Source organism: Numida meleagris, chromosome 19 (genome assembly GCF_002078875.1).
Source record: "Numida meleagris isolate 19003 breed g44 Domestic line chromosome 19, NumMel1.0, whole genome shotgun sequence".
Taxonomy (NCBI): domain Eukaryota; kingdom Metazoa; phylum Chordata; class Aves; order Galliformes; family Numididae; genus Numida; species Numida meleagris.
The window spans coordinates 3,494,514-3,515,436 of record NC_034427.1 but is presented as its reverse complement, the minus strand read 5'-3'; the positions used below and the strand labels follow the sequence as shown (position 1 = coordinate 3,515,436).

The window sequence follows — 20,923 nt, the reverse complement described above, 5'->3', positions numbered from 1 at the left end:
CCTGGCTTCTGCTCCATCTCTGCAGCAAAGCATTTCACATCTCAGGCCCTGCTTCAGTCCTGTCTATCAGCTTAAACTCCTTTTTCCAAAAGCTAAATAATTACTAAAAACCTTTCAGTTTAGTCCTTTGAGGAAGTTCTCCTTACTCTGGAGAGATTATTCTATCTTTATGTTCAGTAGGGAAGAATCTTAAACACGATCGTATTCATTATAGTTCTGCATTTAGCATAAAGCTATAATCAAATTGCTTATGTCTTAACAGTTGTGGCAGTGGTATTAAGAAATTATGACATTAAAGGCACGCGCTAACATTCAAAATTCTTAAATTATACATCTTGGAAGCAGCTGATGCCACATTTAGACAATTACAAGCTTTTTATTTTCAAGTAGAAACACGAATCCCAAGGAGCAAAACACTTTAAAACGTACATATTTTGACTTATTTGTAGGAAAGTCTTTAGGATGCCTAAGGAACAAAAGTAGGTTTATGTCTGTTTTCGGCCTAGATTTAAGCCACAGCGCCTTCTCTGAAAAGGAAGGAGGACCCTGGTTGCTCATCCCCTGACACAGAAAAAACAGAGCAGGAGCAACCGAAGTCACCGCTCTTGGCAGGACTTCACTCGCTGCGATTCCACCGGCCTGACCGGGACGTCTGCGCCGGCCCCAGGCTCCAGGAGCAACTTCCTGAGCCAGAAACCTGGAGCCTTTCTGTGCACACTTCAGGAAAGGACTTCCTTCAATTCAGGAGGCGGGGTGGCTCCAGCACCCTTCTGGAAAGCAGAAAAATGGAAAGAGGTTGGTACGTCTGAGAACTGCTTGTGGTGGGTTATTTTGGTGCAAAATGCTGAAGTCAGAACAGCGGTATTCTAGGAGTTTGCTTTGTTTTTGCTTTTTTAATATCCACTTCTTGCAGCATAGAGGGGTTCAGGTTGGACCCAGCTCTGCTTCCTGCACTGGGTGCTGGGAAGCACGTGCAAGGCAGAGCTCGGCTTGAAGCAGGGACAACACACCGAACCCATCCCCAAACCCCACAGCCTGAAACCATCCCCTGACCTGAGCCCCCATCTCTGACCATAGGGCTGCATTTGATACCTGATAAAAACTCTTGTTCCTGACAGCTGGCTCCTGTGATTGAGTTGTTGACTGCTCATAGAAACGGCAGCGAATTTGCAATTAAAAGCATTTCAAGCCTGTGTAAGGCATACAGCGTAACCAGGGCTTACACGTATTTCAGATTCCAGCACACAGAACAACAGCAGAGGAGGTTGAAGGGTGACACAATATTATAAAGTGCATGTTGAGTTGTGTAAACAAGTTGAGGGTTTTACAGCTTCTGGGAATTGTCTTCTCTGATGCCGAGGGAGTCTGCTGTGCTGTGGAAAAACAGAACTCAATGTGATTTTTAAAATGCACCCAAGAGAACAGCAACCATGAGTGTGAGCTGTCCCTGCCGGGCCTGCCTTGCTGTCCCCAAGCCCTCGTGGATTGCACACTGTGGGCATCTCCCACCTCCAGCAGTGACCCCACAGCCCAAGCACAGCGCAGCAGCTCTGCAGCCTCCCAGCTCTTTTCCTAGAAAATCACACCCAGAAGAGGCAGACGCTGGGCACAAGTCATCACCTCGGGGACAGCCCATGATGGCACACGGCTCAGCTGTCCTCCCCAGGGCATGGGGAGCTCCAATGAGCGCAGGGGCACCTCCTGCCAGCCCGCAGCGCGCAGTGGGCAGCCAGGCTCAGCTCTTCCTGCACCCCTTGGAGCTGCATATCAAAGCTGCTGTGAACAATATCGGCCAAGGAGCACAAACAAAGCCAGAGGAGAGGTCACAGCCGTTCCCACAACAAGAAGTCCCAGTCACAAAGGATAAAAGCAAAGCAGGAGCCCCCGGCCCTGATTCCTTCCATCCCGAGCACCGCAGTGTCCATCGCGGGGAATCAAAGCTTTCCTCTCCCCTGTTCCTCCGGCAGCAGGACACCCGTGGCCGCCTGCCCACGTGGAGCGGGATGAAAGCAGCCTCACGGCTCCAGAACAGCCACTCTCAGAGCCACGCAGCGCTCATCGCAGCAGCTTCCTCACAGACTGCAGCACATTCACAGCACCTCCAGGGCAGAAGCTCACGGCACAGCGTGGTGCTGCCACTCCAACATCCACCTGCGTGCAGAGCTCTGTGATTTGTATTCCTTAATCCATCCTTTCTGATGTGTGGGAGAGGGCAGAGCCCCGCAACGGAGCTGGATCCCATGCAGACAGCTCTGGGCACACCGCATTTCCATGCCTCACTGCCTACCCGGCGTCAGCCAGCCGTCATTATTGGCAGCCTCCCCTTCCTGTTGTACACACACCGCTCCTGCTGTCTCCTACAGGGATGCAAAGTGCTCCAGGGCAGTCCTGAAACTGCTCCGGGCAGCTGGCGCCGCTGTCACTGCTGGGACACGTGTCACTGCTGTCACTGCTATGTGTAAACATGTGGAGCCTCCCTGCAGCAGGGACTGAGCGTTCCCAGGTGGCTGCAGCACGCCAGCCTCAGCAAGGCCTCCATCAGCGAGGGAGCAGGCGAGCGCTGTGACAAACACACTGTGCTCCTGCTGCCGTGGGACGCCACTGCCCCAACACCTCCTGGGTCAGCACCAGGACCGGGCTGCAGAAAACTGGTCCAACGCAGCTTCATGATACAGGGTAAATTCGTGGCTGAGCCTGGAACAAAACTATGCAAATTGCAGCACCCAGCAGAAAGGCCGAGTGCCAGCAGCAGGAGGTGCCCGGTGCCCTGCCTACACAAACAGATAAGACTTCAGCCTCCACCCAAGAGCTCGCTCCATCACAGCAATATCTGCACCGCGGCCCAAGCAGAGAGCAGCAATTGAACAAGGAGCTAAAAACTGCTTGCATTACGAGCAAAAGCAAGGTTTGCCATGTGAGGCTATCTTCTGGAGAGATTTATATCCTAAATGGGGCTTTTCATGAGAAATCCACTTAGTATTCCTCTAAAATTCCAGGAGAGTGAAATCCCCCACTCCCTCATCTCATTAAGATGAAGGAATGCCAGGTATGTGGCAGGAATCTGGGGTGAGAGGAGGAGTGGGGTATATTTTAACCAAGCTGCAGCATGGAAAATGAAATTATAGTGATCTAAGGGTCGGGACTGGAAATGCATTTTGCAGTGCTGAGAAGCAGTGCCAGCCAGGAGCATCCTGCTAACACACATGTTCAACCCAGGGGACATAAAACTGAGTTTAAAGATGACACAAAAAAAGCAGCCCTGCCACATTCAGCAGTCAGAGCTGCTTTTCCTAATACTTGTCGAGCTATGCAAGAAGCTTACTGGCAGCTCAAAGCCAGCACCGGCAGATGGAATCTACCTGGTAACACCCTCCACGAACCTAAAAAGCCATGGTGGAATCCACGTTACTGTGGATACATCCTTCAAAACAGCTGGGGACATTGTAAAGGTATTTTGCCTCTGGAGTGCTGACAACAGATTTATAAAGAGAGCAAACAGAATTACGTGTGGAGCTGTGCAGGGAGCACTGCGTCGCTGCCAGCCCCTAGGGCACCCCCAGGGCTGCTCCTCACCTGACAGGTCGGGCTGCTGCTTGGGCTGCAGAACAAGTGTCAGTGAGTCAGGCTCCGTTTCTTACTTTATTACCATAAATCAAGTTCACGTACCCCACCTCACATCCTCCAAGCACAAGGAGCTTAGATGTTTTCCACAAGCCTCTTCTCCGGAATTCAGTGGGTTTGAATGAAGCCACACTCTCCTCGCACGCTGTGAAGCTCAGCCAGACCTGCCAAGAGCGGTGCCCTGAGCTTCCCCTGGGGATGAGCCTCCTCTTGGTTTAACAGCCTGAGCACAGCTCCTGGGAACACAGGAGCCTGGATGCCTACAAGGAATCTCACTGACAACATGAAAGATGTTTTCCCCACCAGCACATCTCTTCTATTCATTTTATGTCCTGGCAGATAGAGAGAGAAAACACTTTGTTCTTCACCTTGTTCCTAAATTAACAGGTAAAGAAATCCTGTCCTGCCTAAAATCAGGAATTCTGAGAGCGTAAAAGCTTCTGAGTCAGACCATAAACCCAGCTTGTTCCATATTCTGACAGTGATCAGCAGCAACTGCTAACGAATAAAAGAACCCATGTACAGAGTGATTCTTACACTACTGCATGCCTCATTCAGCAGCGAGTGGTTAGAAGACTCCCACCTGCCCCTGGCCCACCTGAGCATGAAGCACACATGGACCTACTGCCCGGGATTTTATCTGACCTCCCTCCTTCCCCAGTGCCCTCTTTCCAGCCTTCCCACCACCCTTACTGTTCTCTGCAGCTGCTATACAGTGTGAACAGCTCTACCAGCATGACTCTCAGGTTAATTTTGCTGTTATAGGTGCCGAGGCACAGAGGCAAGGTCAAAGCAAACAAGCACAAACTGGCTTGTCAGGAGTAAATAGAGATGGAAACGAAGGCAGGCCTCCTGGCTCTCGATGCAGTGCTCTCATTATGGCCTCTACTGCCTTAGGAAATGGAAAGCAAGCCCACTGCTCAAAAAAGGGAAGAAATGATCCCGAAGGATGCAGAAGAAACAATGCAATTAAAAAGAAAACAGAAAACACAGAAACCTACGGCACTTCTCTGTCCTAAGAGCCAGGGCTGGGCTCAGAAGAAGTGGGGCAAAAGGTGTGCAGCAGCTAACCAGAGGAAGCTGAGCACCTGAAAAGAGAGCAAAATGCAGCGTGGAGAATTCCTGGCAAACCACGCCGGCAAGCCGCAGTCTGAACCACTTAAGACCAAGCAGTTTTGTTGAAGCTTATGCACGGGGACTGGCAGTGGGAGTGAATAATGGGACTCAGAGCAGCTGCTCCGTGCCTGACGTGTTGAACCAGGGTGGAAATCCCACCATCTGACTTGGGGGATAATGTTAAATCCATTACAGCAGTCTGCCCTCCCCTGCTCATCCCACACAAGCTTCAAAAGTTCTGCTTTACGCCTGGCTGCTACACGATCGTTGCAGGCTGTCTCCGGAGGGATAATCCTAAATTTTAAGTGACAGTTCACGGGCATCTTCTCTTTCTTCTGAAACGCTGTCTTACCCAGCACGTTAACTATTTTGGAGATTAATAATTGGAGCAAAGAGTTCTAACCTTGGTGTCCTAGCGGAGATTTAGCAGAGAACGGTTCGCGTTTGAAGTCGTCGTGGCACAGGAAACGTAAGAAGCCTTGAAGACCAAAAGCAAGCCCTGCACGCAGCTCAGGCGGAAATCTGGGACGTGGGACACGTGGCCCGTGTTTAGTCTCCAGGGCTCCTCGCTGACGTGGTGTTTCCACTCCGAGCAGATCTGAGGGACCCTGTGAAAGGTGGAACCCAGTTTGAGCTCTCGTTTAGATTAAATAGACCAAGCTCACCAAGCCTGATAAATTGCAGCTTGTACTTGTGTATTCTTTGACCTGAATTAGGCGGTAGCTCAGCGGTACAGTAAGGTTGCGGGCTGCTCTGAACTTCAAGCACTGAGGACCAGCTACAAACCACTCGAGCATCTCAGGCTGGCAACTGCCTTTGTCAGCTGGCAGGCCACCTGTGCGGCCAAACACACTGCTGACTCCAGGGCTGCTTACACAGCAGCTCTGCACAGCCCGCTGAGCGTTGGCGAAGGCGCTCACGGCAGCATCACCTGCAGGTTCCTGGCCACAGAGCTATTTTTCTTTCCCCTCCACAACTTCAACCAACAGCACTGCCAAAACCGATGCTGCTTCCTCCTGCCCTCAGCACTACACGCTCATTCAACCTTTGTGCCACCACCAGCACTCACGCAGTGCTACAGCAACTGAATCAGGGAAGCAAACTTCAACTGGTAAAATCAATCCCATTTTCCAACGTCCACCCTTTTAACACTGCTATTCCGAGCAATTAAATGACACCAGCATATTTAGCACAGCTTGTGACTGCAATTGTATTGCCCAAGTTCATTAGATACTGCAGTTATTACAGGGATAAGGTAATAAATTAACAGCTAATATTCAGAAGATTATAAAATCACTCTTCCTGGAAGCAGTCAAAGCAGCTGACTTGGCAACTCTTTACTGCATTAGGCAGCTCTGCTTTCAATTAATAAGCAAAATGGTTGGAACGGTTTGGCCAAGCATTGAAAGCAACGTTACCACTCCAGATATTCCTTCGGGTTTTCATTCTTCAGCTTTCTGTGCCATTTCTTAGTTAGCAACCAAGCACCCAAACAAGTTTCTCCAGTGTGAGCATCCTGCCCACCACGATGGCTGCAGATGGGTCAGAAAGGGGTCAGAGAGCCATGGGACACCACCCCACCCCAGCTCACTGATACAAACAGAAACCAAAAGAGACGCCTTGGTGGGGTGTAACATTTCTGCATTTCAGTACAGCATGTTTTTCCACATTCTTTGAACACCATGAATTGCCTCAATATTCTTGAAAAGCGGTAGGCCTGGAGGCAGCTAGGGACAGCCTCAAACCTGGATTGCTGATCCTATCTAGAGGCAGCAAGCTCTCTTTTCTTCCTCCTCCTCCCCTCCCAGTTACGACGAGGCCAAAGGGAAAATAGTGCCAGGTGCCTCAGGAGCCAGGCAGCAGAGCAGGTACATACCACTCCCCCCATTACAGCCTCTGAGCAATATATGAATGTAGAACTTCTGCACGCTGCTGTGACCTCAGTGTGCAGGACATCAGTGTCTGATGGATTCACCTTTCCTTAAAATTGTGGGTCTGCTTAAGATTTTTGCTATCAGATGTGTGTATCACACCCTATGGCAATAAACTTAGCACTTCAGCATCAATACGCATCTTGTTTTGACTCTGCAAGATAACTTATCTTGATGCTCTGCAGCTCTCATGGGACTGACTGCAAGCCAGCACCTGCTTACCCTCCTGATACCAATTACGGTCTGGATATTTTCCTCACAGCCTTACTTTTTCCAGCCTAACAGTTTAGGGCTCTTGCCAAACTGCTCGTGTCTGCTTAGATTTCAGTCCAGCATTTAGCATTAATTATTCTTTTGGGAAAGCAACAGTGAGTCGTTCAGTGGGAGAACTGAATCTTCAGTTACATTTCAGCAGCATGCTGTGCAAGACAGGGGCCCGGCTGCAAACCTGTGCTCTTCAGCAACGTACAACCACTCAAATACATGCTTGTTACTGTACTTGTTAAAGAGCTCAAATCACCGAAACACATACATCAATAGGAAAGCAAAAAGTTTGTTTTATTGCTAACAAGACTTTTGGTGACCACCATCTACTCTGATTTAGTCAGACTGCCAACAGTTCAGAAGCAACGTAAGTCCAAAGGTAAATGTGACCCTCTGAAATAGCTAACAACCCTGACTACTCTTGTGTTGGCACTCTTTACAGTACTGTGAGACCACGTTAGGCGTGGCAAGGGATTTCTGCTAGGGGATGCTCCGTCCTCTTCCTTCCCACCCTTGTTATTATAGGGCTGACACTAAAGGTTTCAGGACAACATGCTACCAAGAGGCTTCTAACGGAGGAAGCCAATGCATTGTGTGTCATGAAATACAGCTACAGATCAGCTGCAACAAGCTTTGTAATACGCAGGTGCTCCCAGCCAGCTTTCCAACAGCAGCAGAGAAGAGCCCCACCCATGGAGAGCTGCCCTGCTCAGCCCCCACTCCTGCAAAATCACCTACAGACTTCACAAAACTCAGCATTCCTTCTGGTCCGTGCTTTAAGGAGGGCTCCTCCTTTACAGCAGAACCATGCTCTATGTGCTCAGACCTCGACTTTTAACCAAGATGGCAGCAGCTGACAAATTCAGAAAGCGTCTGAAATCCCACTGACCATGCAGTGGTTTACCAGAAGCACGTAGCAGGATGGACATCGATCAGGACAAGAGCCCAGAGGGCCGGGCCGCAGGAGGAGGCTGAGCAGCACCTGCAGCCTCCAGCAGCACAGCTTCACAGCAGCTCACTGCAACGAGCAACGGGGACACCTGCTGGACGGAGCCGTGCGATACAAGCCCAGCTTCCGGGCTGTGCAATGACAGCAGTATACAACCAGTGAATTTTAATTAAAGAAATATCCGCAAAACATTTCCAAAAAACCCTCGAGTCTTATTCTGAAAGCTTGTAAGACAGTATTTTTCTCTGGAATGCGTTTTTCCTGTGTTCCTCCTTGTTGATTCACGTCCCTGTGCTCTGCAGAAGTGTTACTACCCATTGCAATCACCCCAGCTGATGCTCCAGAGTAACACAGCTCCCCTTTCAAGTGACAGGTGAGGTGCTTCGTGCTCTCTGAGCAGCCAGCAAGGCGAGCCCGAGGCCTCTGCTCCACACACAGCTCAGGCTGCAGAGCACTCACTCTTTTCTTCTTGGCACTGTTACCTCCATGGGAGGGACTGTGACAAAGGCTGGGTGCTACGCCTGCTCGCAAGGATTGCCCGCGCTAGCTGTCAGCGCCCTGCTGGTCAATGCCTCTGTAGTCCGTGGGGCCTGCTTTGGCAGGCGAATGGGCACGTAGACATTGGAGGCACAGTGCTCCTTGAGGTATTCTCCCCCTTTTTCTTCATAGTCTTTTCTGGTAATCCAACCTTCCTCACGGGTCATGTGTTCCACTGCCCAATCTCGAGCCCCGTACCAGGCATCTAAAATGGGACTGGAAGCAAGGTGAACCTGGAAGGAAAATCCGAGAACATCAAATGTAGGACAGCACCAACTTGTTTAAGATCTAAACACAGGAGAGAAAAGCCCTTTTTACCCTGGTTACAACAGTATGCAATGCAAATCACAATTTCCAGTTTGAGCTGGTAATTCAGTGCTTCTGAAGGAGGAATTAGGAAAGGATTTGAAGCATGTTTTCACCTTCAGATCAATCTTCCATGAAACTGCTGAGTTTCAACAGCTTCCAAGGCACATTCATACATCACACTCACAGCCAACAGCACTAACAGCTCGAAGCCAGTGCTGGAAGAGCTGGTGGTAATGCAAAACAAGTATCAAGTGCTCCAGCAAAGCTTCCTCCTTGCTTAAAGTAGCAGGGTGGAATACTGCAGGCTAAGAAATCACACTATGTGGGAAAAAGACTACACGTGCTCTTTCCACATGCTCTTTTTTCCTCTGGTGTAGGTTCATGTTCCCATTTAAATGACTCTTATTACAGTAGCATAAAATGCTTTCCTGCTGCAGCTATAAGATGGCTGAACTAGACACCCTGTAGGTACTATAAATAATATCTGTGAAATGACAAGTTTCTGATGGAACCACAGTACAGAACATCTTAATGGAAAGAAGAAAGCTCTTATTTTTTGTAGGTTTGTAAGATACCTACTCTTTTGCTGCTATCCCAGATAATCTTCACATGTAAGAAGCATATCAAGTAACTTAATTTTCAAGCGAGCAGTTTTTCCCAGCAACAATTCCTAACAAAGGCTGATTGTTTCAGAAAGTAACTGTCTGAATTTACAGACATCCAGCCAAACATGCTTTCTCGTGCATGCACAGTCCTTTGGCTGAAGCAGCTTTTCCAAGGCAACTCTACTCCTGCTAACGTATTCAGAAAGACCAACTGCATCTTTGTTCCACCCTCATTCTCTCAGGTCACAAAAAGCTGTCATCTGCCCGTCATAAAACAAACATTCTCCATTCCCATGCTCTGAGCACACCCACTCTGTACTACTCCCAGCCTGAAATATTTTTGGACACAGATGAACAGGATGTTCATGAAGACATCATGTCAGTGTGCATACCTGAAAAGACGACTGGAACGGCCTCATTTCAAGGAGTTCTTTCCGGACTCTGGCTTTTAGTCCAGGGTACATTGCATTTCCACCAGTGAGAAAAACATTCTGGACAAGAACAGCTTGTTGCTCTTTTGTATACCTACAGGAGGAAAAAAAACCCCACAAATTCTATCTTTTTCAAGAACATTATTTCTCTGAACTGAACAGCTATGCGGGAAAACACTGACAGTTTGTCTTCAAGATTCACACTTCGAGAAATTTCCTCCACCTCGCTAGCATGAAAGCCTGTGCTCATTAGGTTTCTGGAAATTCAGGGGGTGGCAGAAGAAAATCCTCAAAGCACTCCGAGCTGTATCCCCATCAATCAACAACTCAGCAGAGCTGGAGTTCTTACTTTTCTTACAGAAAAATGTAATCTCATATATTCCTAGGGTTTGATAACTTACAAACATCACTGATTTTGGTCTAACAAAAAGAGAGACTGCTAGCTCATTGTTTTAGGGGAAGGATATTAACAAGGGTTGGTTCTTTGCTTACCTCTGCAACAATTTGGAGCAGTGCTCTTCAAAGTGGGATGCGTGCAAGACAACGTACTGGTGTGTGGGAAGTATTTTTCACAGAATCACAAGGATCTCTTCCAACCTCAGGGATTTTATGATTATCAAGTCCAACCATCAACCTAACACTGCCAACTAAACCATGTCCCCACGCACCATGTGCGCACACCTCTTAAGTATCTCCAGGGATGGCAGCTTCACCGCCTACATGGACAGTCTGTCCCAATGCCTAACCACCCTTCCACAAAGGAATTCCTCCCAATATCTGATCTAAACTTCCCCTGGCACAACTGCAGGCCATTTCCTTGTGTCTCATCACTTGCTGCTTGAGAAAAAGAAACCAGCAGCCTCCTTGCTGCAGCCTTGTTTCAGGCAGTCGTGAGAGCAATGACATCTCCTCTCAGACTCCTCAAGTTAAATTCAGTTCCCTCAGCCATCCCTCACGTCTTGTTTTCTGGTTCCTTCCCCAGTGCTGTTACTCTTCACTGAATGCGTTCCTTCAACTCAGTATCTCTGTTGTAGCGAGGGGCCCCAAACTAATTTTTGTAGCATTAATAAAATACTCAATCTCATCCTTTTTCAATTTCTACTATTGTTTTACGACGTATACGTATGTTCGTTGAGTAGCACGTGTATCTGATTTATAAATACACACACACTGACAGTTGATACTTAAAAACTTTTTGAGTGAACGATGAAAAGAGTTTGAAGGCCCCTGACTCAGATGACCAGAGACTTAGATGTGGTTTTCAGAACAGAAGGCATCCCTAACCCTCAATGCTCAAGCCTACCAAAAAGAACTACTCAAACATACTTTCTCAAGGCATCATTAAACAACCAGTATTGCAAAAGCTGGTATTCAAACAAAGGCTTGTTTGAAGGAAGTGCCAAGTATCTCTGTAAACTCACCTTTCGAGGACATATTGCATTGTTTCTGCTACACCAGTTTGGTCTTCTCCTATCAGGGAGGGCTGGAAGATGATCTCTGGAGCCCTTATTCTTTCGGTGCCAAGAAAAAGTTGGTGGTATTCTGCCAGGTTAAACACGGGCTTTAAAAATATGAGATTGAGAAGCAGAAAATTACACTAAAGAATAGAGCAAGCAAAGTTTCCAGAAAATTCTCTACTAAAAAGATGATGATATTCTCTCAGAGAAAGGATCACGCTGCAAAAGGTCCCAAAAGGATATGGAAAAACCTATTTTTTTTACCTACTTATTTGTCACCACTCAGTTCTAAAGCTCAGCTTCACAAACTGAAAGTTTTGTTCACACTGGAATGTGATATAGGCTACGGGTCACACACAAAAACTTAAGCAGGACTGTTTCCCTGAGAGCATGGCACTGCTACAACATGCACAGCCTGCAGAGAGAGCTGAGTGGGGATACTCCTGCTCTGAACCATCAGTCATGATTATGAGGACTCCTGAACTGTGCACAGTTCAGGGGGTTTAACTCTTCCACGAGCAGACAGCACTGTTTGTATTTGGAGAAACAGTCAAACATTAGGCAGTAACCTCTGACATAAGCCATAGACATTGAAGTCAAACCTGCACTGCAGCAACAGGCTTCTCAACTTCGGGTTGTTCCTCAGCAAATAAAGGTTCAAACTCATGAATACTTTCGACATCTTCCAGTGACTGCTCGCTGCCCAGTGGATCCAAGTCAGGGGTCTGGAAACAGAAGGTTCAGATATGTTAGTCCAGATGTGCTAGGCACATACACAACACCAATTCTGCTGACACCTTCAGAAAATGTAACCCTGATTCCTTTACATCTAAACTCTTTGCCATGCTTGAAAATAGATATGTTGTTCTTCAGCACTGAAGACAAAAATCGAAACGATGACAACCCAGAAAACAGGAGGGGAGAAATACATTCACTGCAAGAATAAAAATCAAGCATTTTCAAACTTTATTACTATTATTATTATTTTATCTTGAAGCCAGCTCAGAAATGAAAAGCCTTAGTCAACAAGTTGACTGCCAGGACCCTGCTAGCATAATAACATATTAAAGCTTATTAAAATAGATGGTTGAAACTCGGTGCTCTCCCAGCACCTCTAACTGTTCTATAATTACCATTTAATTCCCTGCTTCGCTTGTGTGGGAATGGAAAACAAATATTTGCTAGCTAAAAAGCTAGCACAGTTTTTGACAGTTGCCTAGTTTGTAACTGCTTAGCATTTGCACATGGGATATACAAAAAAAAAACCCTTGCATTTTACACAGACATCAAGCTGCTCCCAAAGCTCCTTCCTAAGGAGAAGCATCACTCAAGATTACAGAATATTGCTGCGAAGTAGGAGCAATTATTTAATTATCTAATTTATTCCTGCATTATAATTAAGTAGATTTCTAATTTTGTTGCTAAAGATCTGGTTTTGCCTTTTTGGTTTTTTTTAATGTAAACATTTGACGTGCTATTTAGCAAGCAATAACAGGATGAGATAAAGCTAGGCCATGTAAACCTTCTGAAGCATCTCATTTGTCTCATTTAAAAGACAGGCAACTACTCCCAATGGAAGATATGCTCATTGGTAAAGTAAACTAATGGTAGTGACCTGAAGTTATCTCCAATATTTTTGTCTTCCAAAAAAAAAAAACAACCAAAAACAAACAAACAAACAAAAAAGCACCACAACAAAAAACAGTAACAGAGAAAACCAGAACAGAGCTGAAGAGCTGGCACAGACCCTAGGACAACTCAATGGGCTTTTAGCTCCTTTACGCGGCCACAGAGATGGCCTGTCTTCACAAATGGATGCGCTGATTACTGTAAGCTTTCTCACAAAGCCCAGACCAAACAAGAAGGCTTGCCAATTCATGACAGCATCTGAGACTACACCTTGTAAACAAGAGGAGTGCGTGATCCAAAACAGACGTGTTGGAACTTAGGCACAACCACCTGGCAGAATCACAAGGAGCCGACAGGCATTCGGCTATCTCTTTGTAGAACGTTTTCTTTTTGACAGAAGACAAGAAGATCCCTTAACGCTGTGGTAAAATCCACCACCTAACCTCATTTTGCTCACATGTAGTCGTTTTGATTCTTACATAAACTTTCCTGAAAGGATAGAACCCAGAAGAACCATCTCACCAGCTAGCGTTGGCTACGTCTCAGGTTCTATATGAGACAAACATGAGAATTGCTATTTCTGGCCCCACTCTCCTCTGTGCTTCATTCTTCTGTTTTCTTCTCTACCTTTTCCTGAGCAAACACAGATAAAACTAAAAATGATCTTCCGTGACTTGAAAGGCAATTAAAAGCAAATGCAGGAATAGTCTTGGACCACCTCTTAGAAGCCCCTGGAATGGGCTGGGCCTGTGTTAGTCTGGCAAAGAGGACAAGTAACTTTCTGTTCTCAAAGAAAACTCCAGCAACCAAGACTAGTAATTAATCTGTCATAGATGAGTAAAAAGAATAAAGCATGCTGCTTGATTGCACCAGAACCATACCCAAAACAAAAGCAAAAGGTTGGCTGTTTACCATAAACTGCATCTGAAAGCAAAGAACAGAAAGGCAGACAAACACCATTTTCAAAAGAAGCTGTATAGTTCTATACCTTTAATACTAGGTTACCAATATTTGAGTGTGGTTGTTTGACTTACGACTACAACAACTTGAGTTTTAAGTATTTACAATTCAATGTCATCAATTCTCTCAAAAAGGAAAGTGGGCCCAATGCATTATAGATTATCTCAGCAAAAGTAATGCAGGAAGTTAGCTTGCAGTACAAACAAGATCAACATGTTACCTGTTGCATTTACAACCCTATAAGCAAGTCATCCTTAAGTAAGGATGCTGGCTGGCATATGCTGCCAGGAATAAGTACAAACAGAAGCAGTGGTACCTTCAGACTGATCTTATCTTTTAGGGCTGTTTTCTTTTATCCAGCTGAAATGTTTGAGGAAGCTTACTGACTTTGTATAATGGTGTACTTTAACCACTGTCAGCAAGCCTAGAGATTATGCTCAGAATTATATGGAATCAAACCGTAAGATATGTCCCAGAGCACACTGCAAGAAGGGTTACTCGTTTCAGGCATATTCTTAAACAATCAAAACTCTAAATTTCTGTAACCGCACAGGAAAGCTCCAAATGAGAGTAGCAGCTGCCAAATCAGCAAGGAGCGTGTTAAAGGAACACCTTAACCCATCAATAATACAGATATTCACAGATGGGGAACATTTTAAGACAGAAACTCATTTCTCGCAGATAAGAATGAGATTAACTTGGAGAAAACATACCTCTGGTTTGCTGTCCACAACATCTACTTCAATACTGACTTCTGCCTGGAGGATTTTTTGTTTTGCTTGTTCAATGGCCAGGCTCAACTTGTTGATGTAAGACTGAAGTTCTTCTGCAGAGTCCATGTTCAGCTCCACTAAAGCTTTGTGGAATTGATCCATTTGACCATCTTCCAGAAGTTCCTACAGACAGATCAGAGCCGGCTGTGATGGATGATACGTGGTAATCAAACATGTACTAACTATGTATGTATACTTTGCCCTCATTACAAGAGACTCTGGATGTGCAGGCTTTGCAGCACGCAAAATACTTCACAAAAAAAAAGTGCTATTCAGAACTTGTAGGCATCCCCTGCATCAATTAATTCTTTTTTATGCTGCAAGTAACCTTAAAGATCCCCTATCACGAGAGGCAGAGGACAGTCATAGCTTCCTTAGTGATGCAGAACCTTCTGGAAAAGCTGTGAGGGCAGCCTTCACTTCTCCTAAAGGACTTCACAGAAAACTGCCATGATTACCTGTACGTACAGCAGTCTGTCCAGTCTCTCTTGGTCAAGCTGCAGCTTCTCTTCTCTACGACGTGCATTGAGTTCTTGAAGTCTACGTAACTGCTGCTGCCGCCTCTCCTGCTTTTCCTCTGATGTCAGAGTGCTCCCCAGCAGCTTGTTAGAGAAGGGCAGCTGCATCTTGTGCACGTTGTTCTCATAGTACTCTGGTGACCGCCACTTCTGCAGTTCTGAATATTTGAGAAGTAAAAGAACTATTTTATCAGGTTGAACAGGATGATTTACACACTGTAGGCGCTCCAAGCCAAGTTCAGACTTAGGAGAAAGCAGGCAACAATCCAGCCCTGGATTCTGCCCACTTCTTGGCAGTCACCCCTTTATTTAGCTGCCTCTTCAGAGAACTGCCTTCAAGTCACACTCAGTGCAAATGGTTCTCAGCACTCTCTTCTCTAGAATGCAACAAACAAAGCACTGAGAAGTGGGAAGCATTCAGTCTCTTCTCTCTTCCCAGTTTAAGGGAGAGCTCTCACATGTTTAAAACCAGCACAGGCTCTTTTGCATGTGATAAATTGAAGAAAACACAACTCTGTGGCCAATACTTGATAATCATCATGGAAATTTTAAAACTTCATTAATTCACAGAAGTCCTAAGAACTCTCCTCAGCAATTTTGGAAACGTTAAAACAGATAAGCAAAAACACCCAGAGAAGAGAAATGTGGTCAGATGCAGAAACAATCCTAACCAACTGAGCTTTCTGTTGGAAGTACAGAGTAAAACTACTAATAAAATAAATTCATTCTGACACATTTTCCTCTGTAGAAATATATCACTCACAAACAAGTCTGAACTAACAAGGAAAAGATTTCTAAAATTCAGTCCTGTTTCATGGACTCCTACAGAAACTGTTAATAAGCTTTTCCCATGTAATGGGTTACAAAACCCTCATAAGAAAAATAAACCAGCAGTGGAGTGTTTGTACCTCAATCCCAGCCCTTCAAGAACAAAAGATATAAGGTACACAACTAAGTTTCAATGAGCACTACTGATCAAAACAAAAAATTACAGCTGGTTCTCTACCTTCTGTATAGTCCTCCGCAATGTAGCTATGCTCATGAAGTATTTCCTCCATGCGACTGAGAGTGATGGCAGCAAAATGCCCGGGGTACTTCAGCTGAAGGAGACGCTGCAGGTACACAGCTGCCTGACAGCCCCCAAGATTGATGCGTTTGCAGTTCTTAGCATCCAGCCTGAAAGTCCAAGAGAAACAACTGAAACTGAAGAGACCTTCACTGTAAAACAGACCTCCTATTCTATTCAGTATTATTCATTTTAACATGGTCAAATAGATAGATGAATACTTATGGGTAAATAGTTTAAGAACCTGGAAGTCTTAACACTTCTATTGCTTTTCTCAGGCAACAACCATATGCACCACATTATTGTTTGCACACACGTTCTGAATGGCTCTGCTTTAAAAAGCAAACAAACTAACAAACAAGAAAAAAATAATTTTAGCTACAGCAACAAAAAGATAGTGTTCCATTTTAAGAAGGGAAGATATGATTCTAGGGGACTAAAAGTAGTCCCTCCGACCTACATAAGATTCTGCAATTGGCCAGGTGTGAGCCTTTGCAATCAGAAGCCTTTGCCAGATGTCATAAAGCCCTTTCCTGCAGTTTGGATTAAAAAAACAAAGCAAAACAAAACAAAACTTGAGCAACATGGCCACATAATCAGAATGATGAAAGTCTCAAGGACTGCAGAAATCTCACAGAATGCTTTCTTTTGTCTCAAAGCTACTTTAAAACCTCATACACTTTTTTTTTGCTGCCAGGTCGTACTTCGGGCAGATATCCTCATCTGCTTTTGAAGTATGAGACTAAAAATACGATATACACCAGGACAGCACCAATTCTTCAACTCAAAATTCAACAAAGTTGCACTAAACCTGGAGCTAGTTTTTCCTCTTCGGTATAAATTGGGACCTAGTAAGAACTTGTATTGCAGGAGCTGCAAGTCTGAATGCTGAAGGAATAGGTGTTTTTATCACCGACAAAAAGAACTTTCTGGGTACTTAGGACCTTAAGAACTCACCTCCCTTCCAGGACTGGCAAAATATGTGTACACTGATAACCTGAAGATATCACCAACCCACTGCAAGGCCAGTTCTGCTTCCTGTTGTGGTAAAAGCTGTACAAGCTATCCACGCCATAGGACACTTTAGGAACTTGATAGCATTCAAAGAGGAGCTCTGACATCATCTGCCTTGAATACAAAGGATTGCACACTGCTTCTGTCAAAACTATTGGATGTTCGACACAACCCTGTAAGAGACGAGAGAAAAGGAGAAAAAACAAGAAAGGATGAAGAAAAAATCAGAGATACTTTTCCTTCCTTTAAAGATCAGCTTCAACTCCTCCCAAACAGCAATGAGCACCGGGCTACTGGACACCTACGTCACATCTAGCACTCAAGGGGGTAGCACCTGGCTATAGGTGGGTTTCCCATGTTAATTCAACCAAGCCATAAGCTCCGAAACATGAAGAACGGGCTTCAAGAGTATACCCAAAAACTGCAACACAGGAAGTTCCATGCAAACGTGTGAAAGAACTTTACCGTGAGGGCGGCGGAGCCCTGGGACCGGCTGCCCCGGGAGCCTGCTTTTCACAGGGAGTGGACTCGATGATCTCCAGAGGTCTCTCCCAACCCCCACGATTAAAGATCCAATTAACCACGCTCTGTGCAACGTGGAGGCAAAGCGTGACTGAAAACTGGAGATTTAGTTCAGCCCTGGGTAAATTACACAACATACACATCCAGAGCAAGCCATCCGGGCACAAAAAACATTAGGAAAGTTGGCCATCTTTCTAGTTAGGGAAACTGTATAAAGTTATCGACGTATAATCTCTGTCTCAAGAACCGATCCTGGATGCTTGGGCTGGGGCCGCGCTCCCCCGCGGTACCTGCGAGGCGACCCCCAGGCGCTGGAAGACGTGGTCGAAGAGGAGCTCCTGCAGCTCCAGCTGCACGGGCACGTTGCGGTCGAAGGGCGAGCGGAGCAGCCAGCGCAGCGGCTCGGGGCTGCCCAGGTCGTTGCCCACCTGCGTCTCCGCACCCGCCCCACCGCGCGCCCCACGGCTGCGCGCCGCCAGCGAGCGGAACCGCAGCAGGGGCTCGGCGGGCACCGAGGGGTCGGAGGCGGCCCAGCCCGCCCGCGTCTGGAACGAGCCGTTGTCGATCACCAGCGGTACAGGCTGCGGGCTGCGCACGGCCGCGCTCGGCGCCAGCACCGGGTCCGGGGCCCAGCGCGCGTCGCGGAAGGCGAACACCCGCCCCGCCGCCATCTTGAGCGCTCCACGCTGCCTCCGGGCGGCAACGCGGGCTGCGCTCGGGTTCCGGGTGGAGCGGGGCCTCGAGGAGAGGAGGGCTGTCCGGTGGAGTTATGGATGTGGGGAAAGCCCGCAGCCCGCCTCAGAGAGCAGCCACAGCAGGGTCTCGCATTGACCGTTAAGCAGTGCACAGTAGTGCCTAATAACGAGGTTCAAAAGGAGCAGTAAGGCGGGATGCGGCCGCATAAAGCCCACAGATGGATGCAATACCACTAATTTCTGCTCTGGTGCTTGTTTGTCCACACGTAGTGATTTGGAGGGCTCTGTGGGCTGTGGATGGAGGGTCCTTGAGCTCACTTTTATTAATCGCTTTTTATTAAGGAATTTTTGCATCTTCTACCATGCGAAGTTCAATTTGAAGCATAAACCCTCCACTGCCACACAGCAGTTAATTTAGCAGCACCATCTCAGTGCTCTGGGGAGACCTCGCTCTGGCCCTCTGTGACTCAAGGGGAATTTATGAGCACCAGGGAGTGACTTTTACATGGTCCAGCAGTGACAGGATGAGGGAGAACAGATTTGAGCTAAAAGAAGGGAAATTTAGGTCAGATGTCAGGAAAAAAATCTTTACTCAGAGGGCAGAATGGCAAAGATACTGCTGTGAGGGAGAGCTTGCAGAACTGCCACAAAATTGCATGTGAACAACCTAAGAGAAACATATTATCATTAAAACTATAGTTAGAGCAAACCCCCTGGATTCTGCATCTTGCTGTCACTCTTGTTGTTGCTTTTGTAGGTAAGCCACTAGCATCCTGATTTTCAGAAATACCAAATACCGACAACTTTCACTCTGTGAAATGGGGACTGTACATATTTAGCATCCTTGAAGCTCAGGTCATTAATGGCTTTTCTCACTCATTTACCCCATGCACGAAGTAGGTATAATAGCTTTCTTTTGTCATGCAGGGGAGTTATTAATGTGAATTATAAGAATTTGTGAAGTTCATTTAGATCTTGGGATTAAAAGGCTCATTTTGAGGGGCTGTTACTACATGAAAACACATGCACAAAAGTAAGAACATTAAATGTATGCAATCATTCATAATGTGTGCTTACATAGCTGCTCTCATCCATGGTTTTCTGGGAGCTACACAATTAATTTTGCCAAGCAACCCCTCCCATATTACAAGTGATAGAAAATTGTTTTATTTTATTGAGGGTGAAGCATAGCAGACGTTAACAGATTTGTCCATCCTTGCAGAAGTGATGAACACCAAGTTATCAAAGCCACGTATCTGCTCCTACTTCAATTACTACTGAACTCCTTTATTAAGCAATATATAGAGAGACACGTCCTATAAATCATACTAGCTTGCCTTCCTTAGGGTGAAGGGAAATAAGAAGGCAATTAAAATATTAAAGTGTATTTTCCTTATGGATTCACTCATAGATTTAAATATGCAGAGAAGGTTAAAAATGGAATCTATATTATTGTGGGGCATATACGTACTCCATGTCAAACAAGCACCTGGGATAAGTAATTTCTAACTAGCCAGTAATCATGTTCTAAATCTCTCTGCAAGCCTGATTCTGCGTTACTGATTCCTCAAAAGTTACCTTCACTACCAGTTTCAAAGAGCAATTAAAGTGCTTGGTTATCCCCCCCTGTATTAGATATATAAGAATCCCTTTAACTACCACTTTATCATAAGCCTTGAAGGCTTTCTAATTTATATTTATCCTTTAATTACTGGCTGAAGCAATGACAATCAAATCAGATGTTTTCTCAGGTCTCCTTATCCTCTGCTTAATCCTTTTTACCCCCTCCCTGCCCTCACAGGGCTGTTCCTTTTGCTATCTATGCTGAGGATACCAGTGGTCCTCTTGTGATCATCACAGTGATGCAATCAGAGTTATAAAAGGTAGTTAGTGAAGAACAAGCAAGCTGTTCTAAACTTAGATTAACCTGAAGCTAGCAATGAAGTATCCTCCAGTTCCTTTGGTGACTGAGCTGACTTTGCCTATTTTCTTTTGTATTTCTTTGCCATATGTACTAACACTGATTGTAATCGTGATCTGGCTACGGCTCTTACTTAATGAAGGTAAGTTCTGCAGCTGATTGGATGTATGCATTTGTATAAAGGCTTTGTCTATTCATCTCTAAAGCATTCTGTGAGCTATTTTTAGCTATTTTTCAGTCTCATCACAGAAGGAAAATAAAAGTGGTTTGGTGGTTTTCTGTTTGTTGGTTTTAGTACTGTTGGTGGCATATGGAAAATCAAATGATTATGTTTTTCTGTTAAAATGCTTATAAGACTAACTCCTGCTAGCTGTTCTTTCTTTCCCCTTCCCCCCCCCCCCCCCCCAAAGTAGTTCAGCTTAGAAAGATAAAAGTCAAATAACTTTTGTAGATTTTTATTTAAAAAAAAAAATGCTTCCCAATAATTTTGTATGGTTTCAAATGCCAACATTATAGTTCATCTTCTTTGTGTATTTTGGGGAGGGAGTGGATTTCATCTGGGGAGCTGTTAAGGGATTCTCTTATTAATGCTGACTCTGATAAAA

The 20,923-nt window shown here is 45.7% G+C and overlaps 1 protein-coding gene across 4 annotated transcripts; it reads right to left on the bottom strand.

The window, feature by feature from the left end:
- ACTR5 (ARP5 actin related protein 5 homolog) lies at nt 357–19,116 on the bottom strand. Of its 4 annotated transcripts, none has more exons than XR_002444158.1 (11): nt 17,993–19,116; nt 17,124–17,353; nt 16,107–16,276; nt 15,041–15,258; nt 14,523–14,705; nt 11,823–11,945; nt 11,185–11,324; nt 9,725–9,857; nt 8,364–8,651; nt 1,093–5,345; nt 357–770 (listed from the first exon to the last, which is right to left on the bottom strand). XR_002444158.1 is itself a non-coding variant. In XM_021416524.1 (10 exons), exons 1-9 carry the CDS (start codon nt 18,371–18,373, stop codon nt 8,397–8,399), a joined length of 1,833 nt encoding a protein of 610 aa, XP_021272199.1. In that variant the 5' UTR covers nt 18,374–19,116; the 3' UTR covers nt 357–5,345; nt 8,364–8,396. The 4 variants fall into 4 exon arrangements, 1 of the variants encoding a protein (XP_021272199.1); XR_002444159.1 differs by having other exon boundaries at nt 357–1,373; nt 3,667–5,345; XR_002444160.1 differs by having other exon boundaries at nt 357–1,373; nt 5,141–5,345.

Coding starts and splice junctions, on each gene's coding strand:
- ACTR5 (XM_021416524.1), bottom strand. CDS start 18,373: ATGGCGGCGGGGCGGGTGTTCGCCTTCCGCGACGCGCGCTGGGCCCCG. Junction 17,354..17,992: donor GCCTGGGGGTCGCCTCGCAG/GTACCGCGGGGG, acceptor CGTCTCTTACAG/GGTTGTGTCGAACATCCAAT. Junction 15,259..16,106: donor TGCGGAGGACTATACAGAAG/GTAGAGAACCAG, acceptor TCAAATATTCAG/AACTGCAGAAGTGGCGGTCA.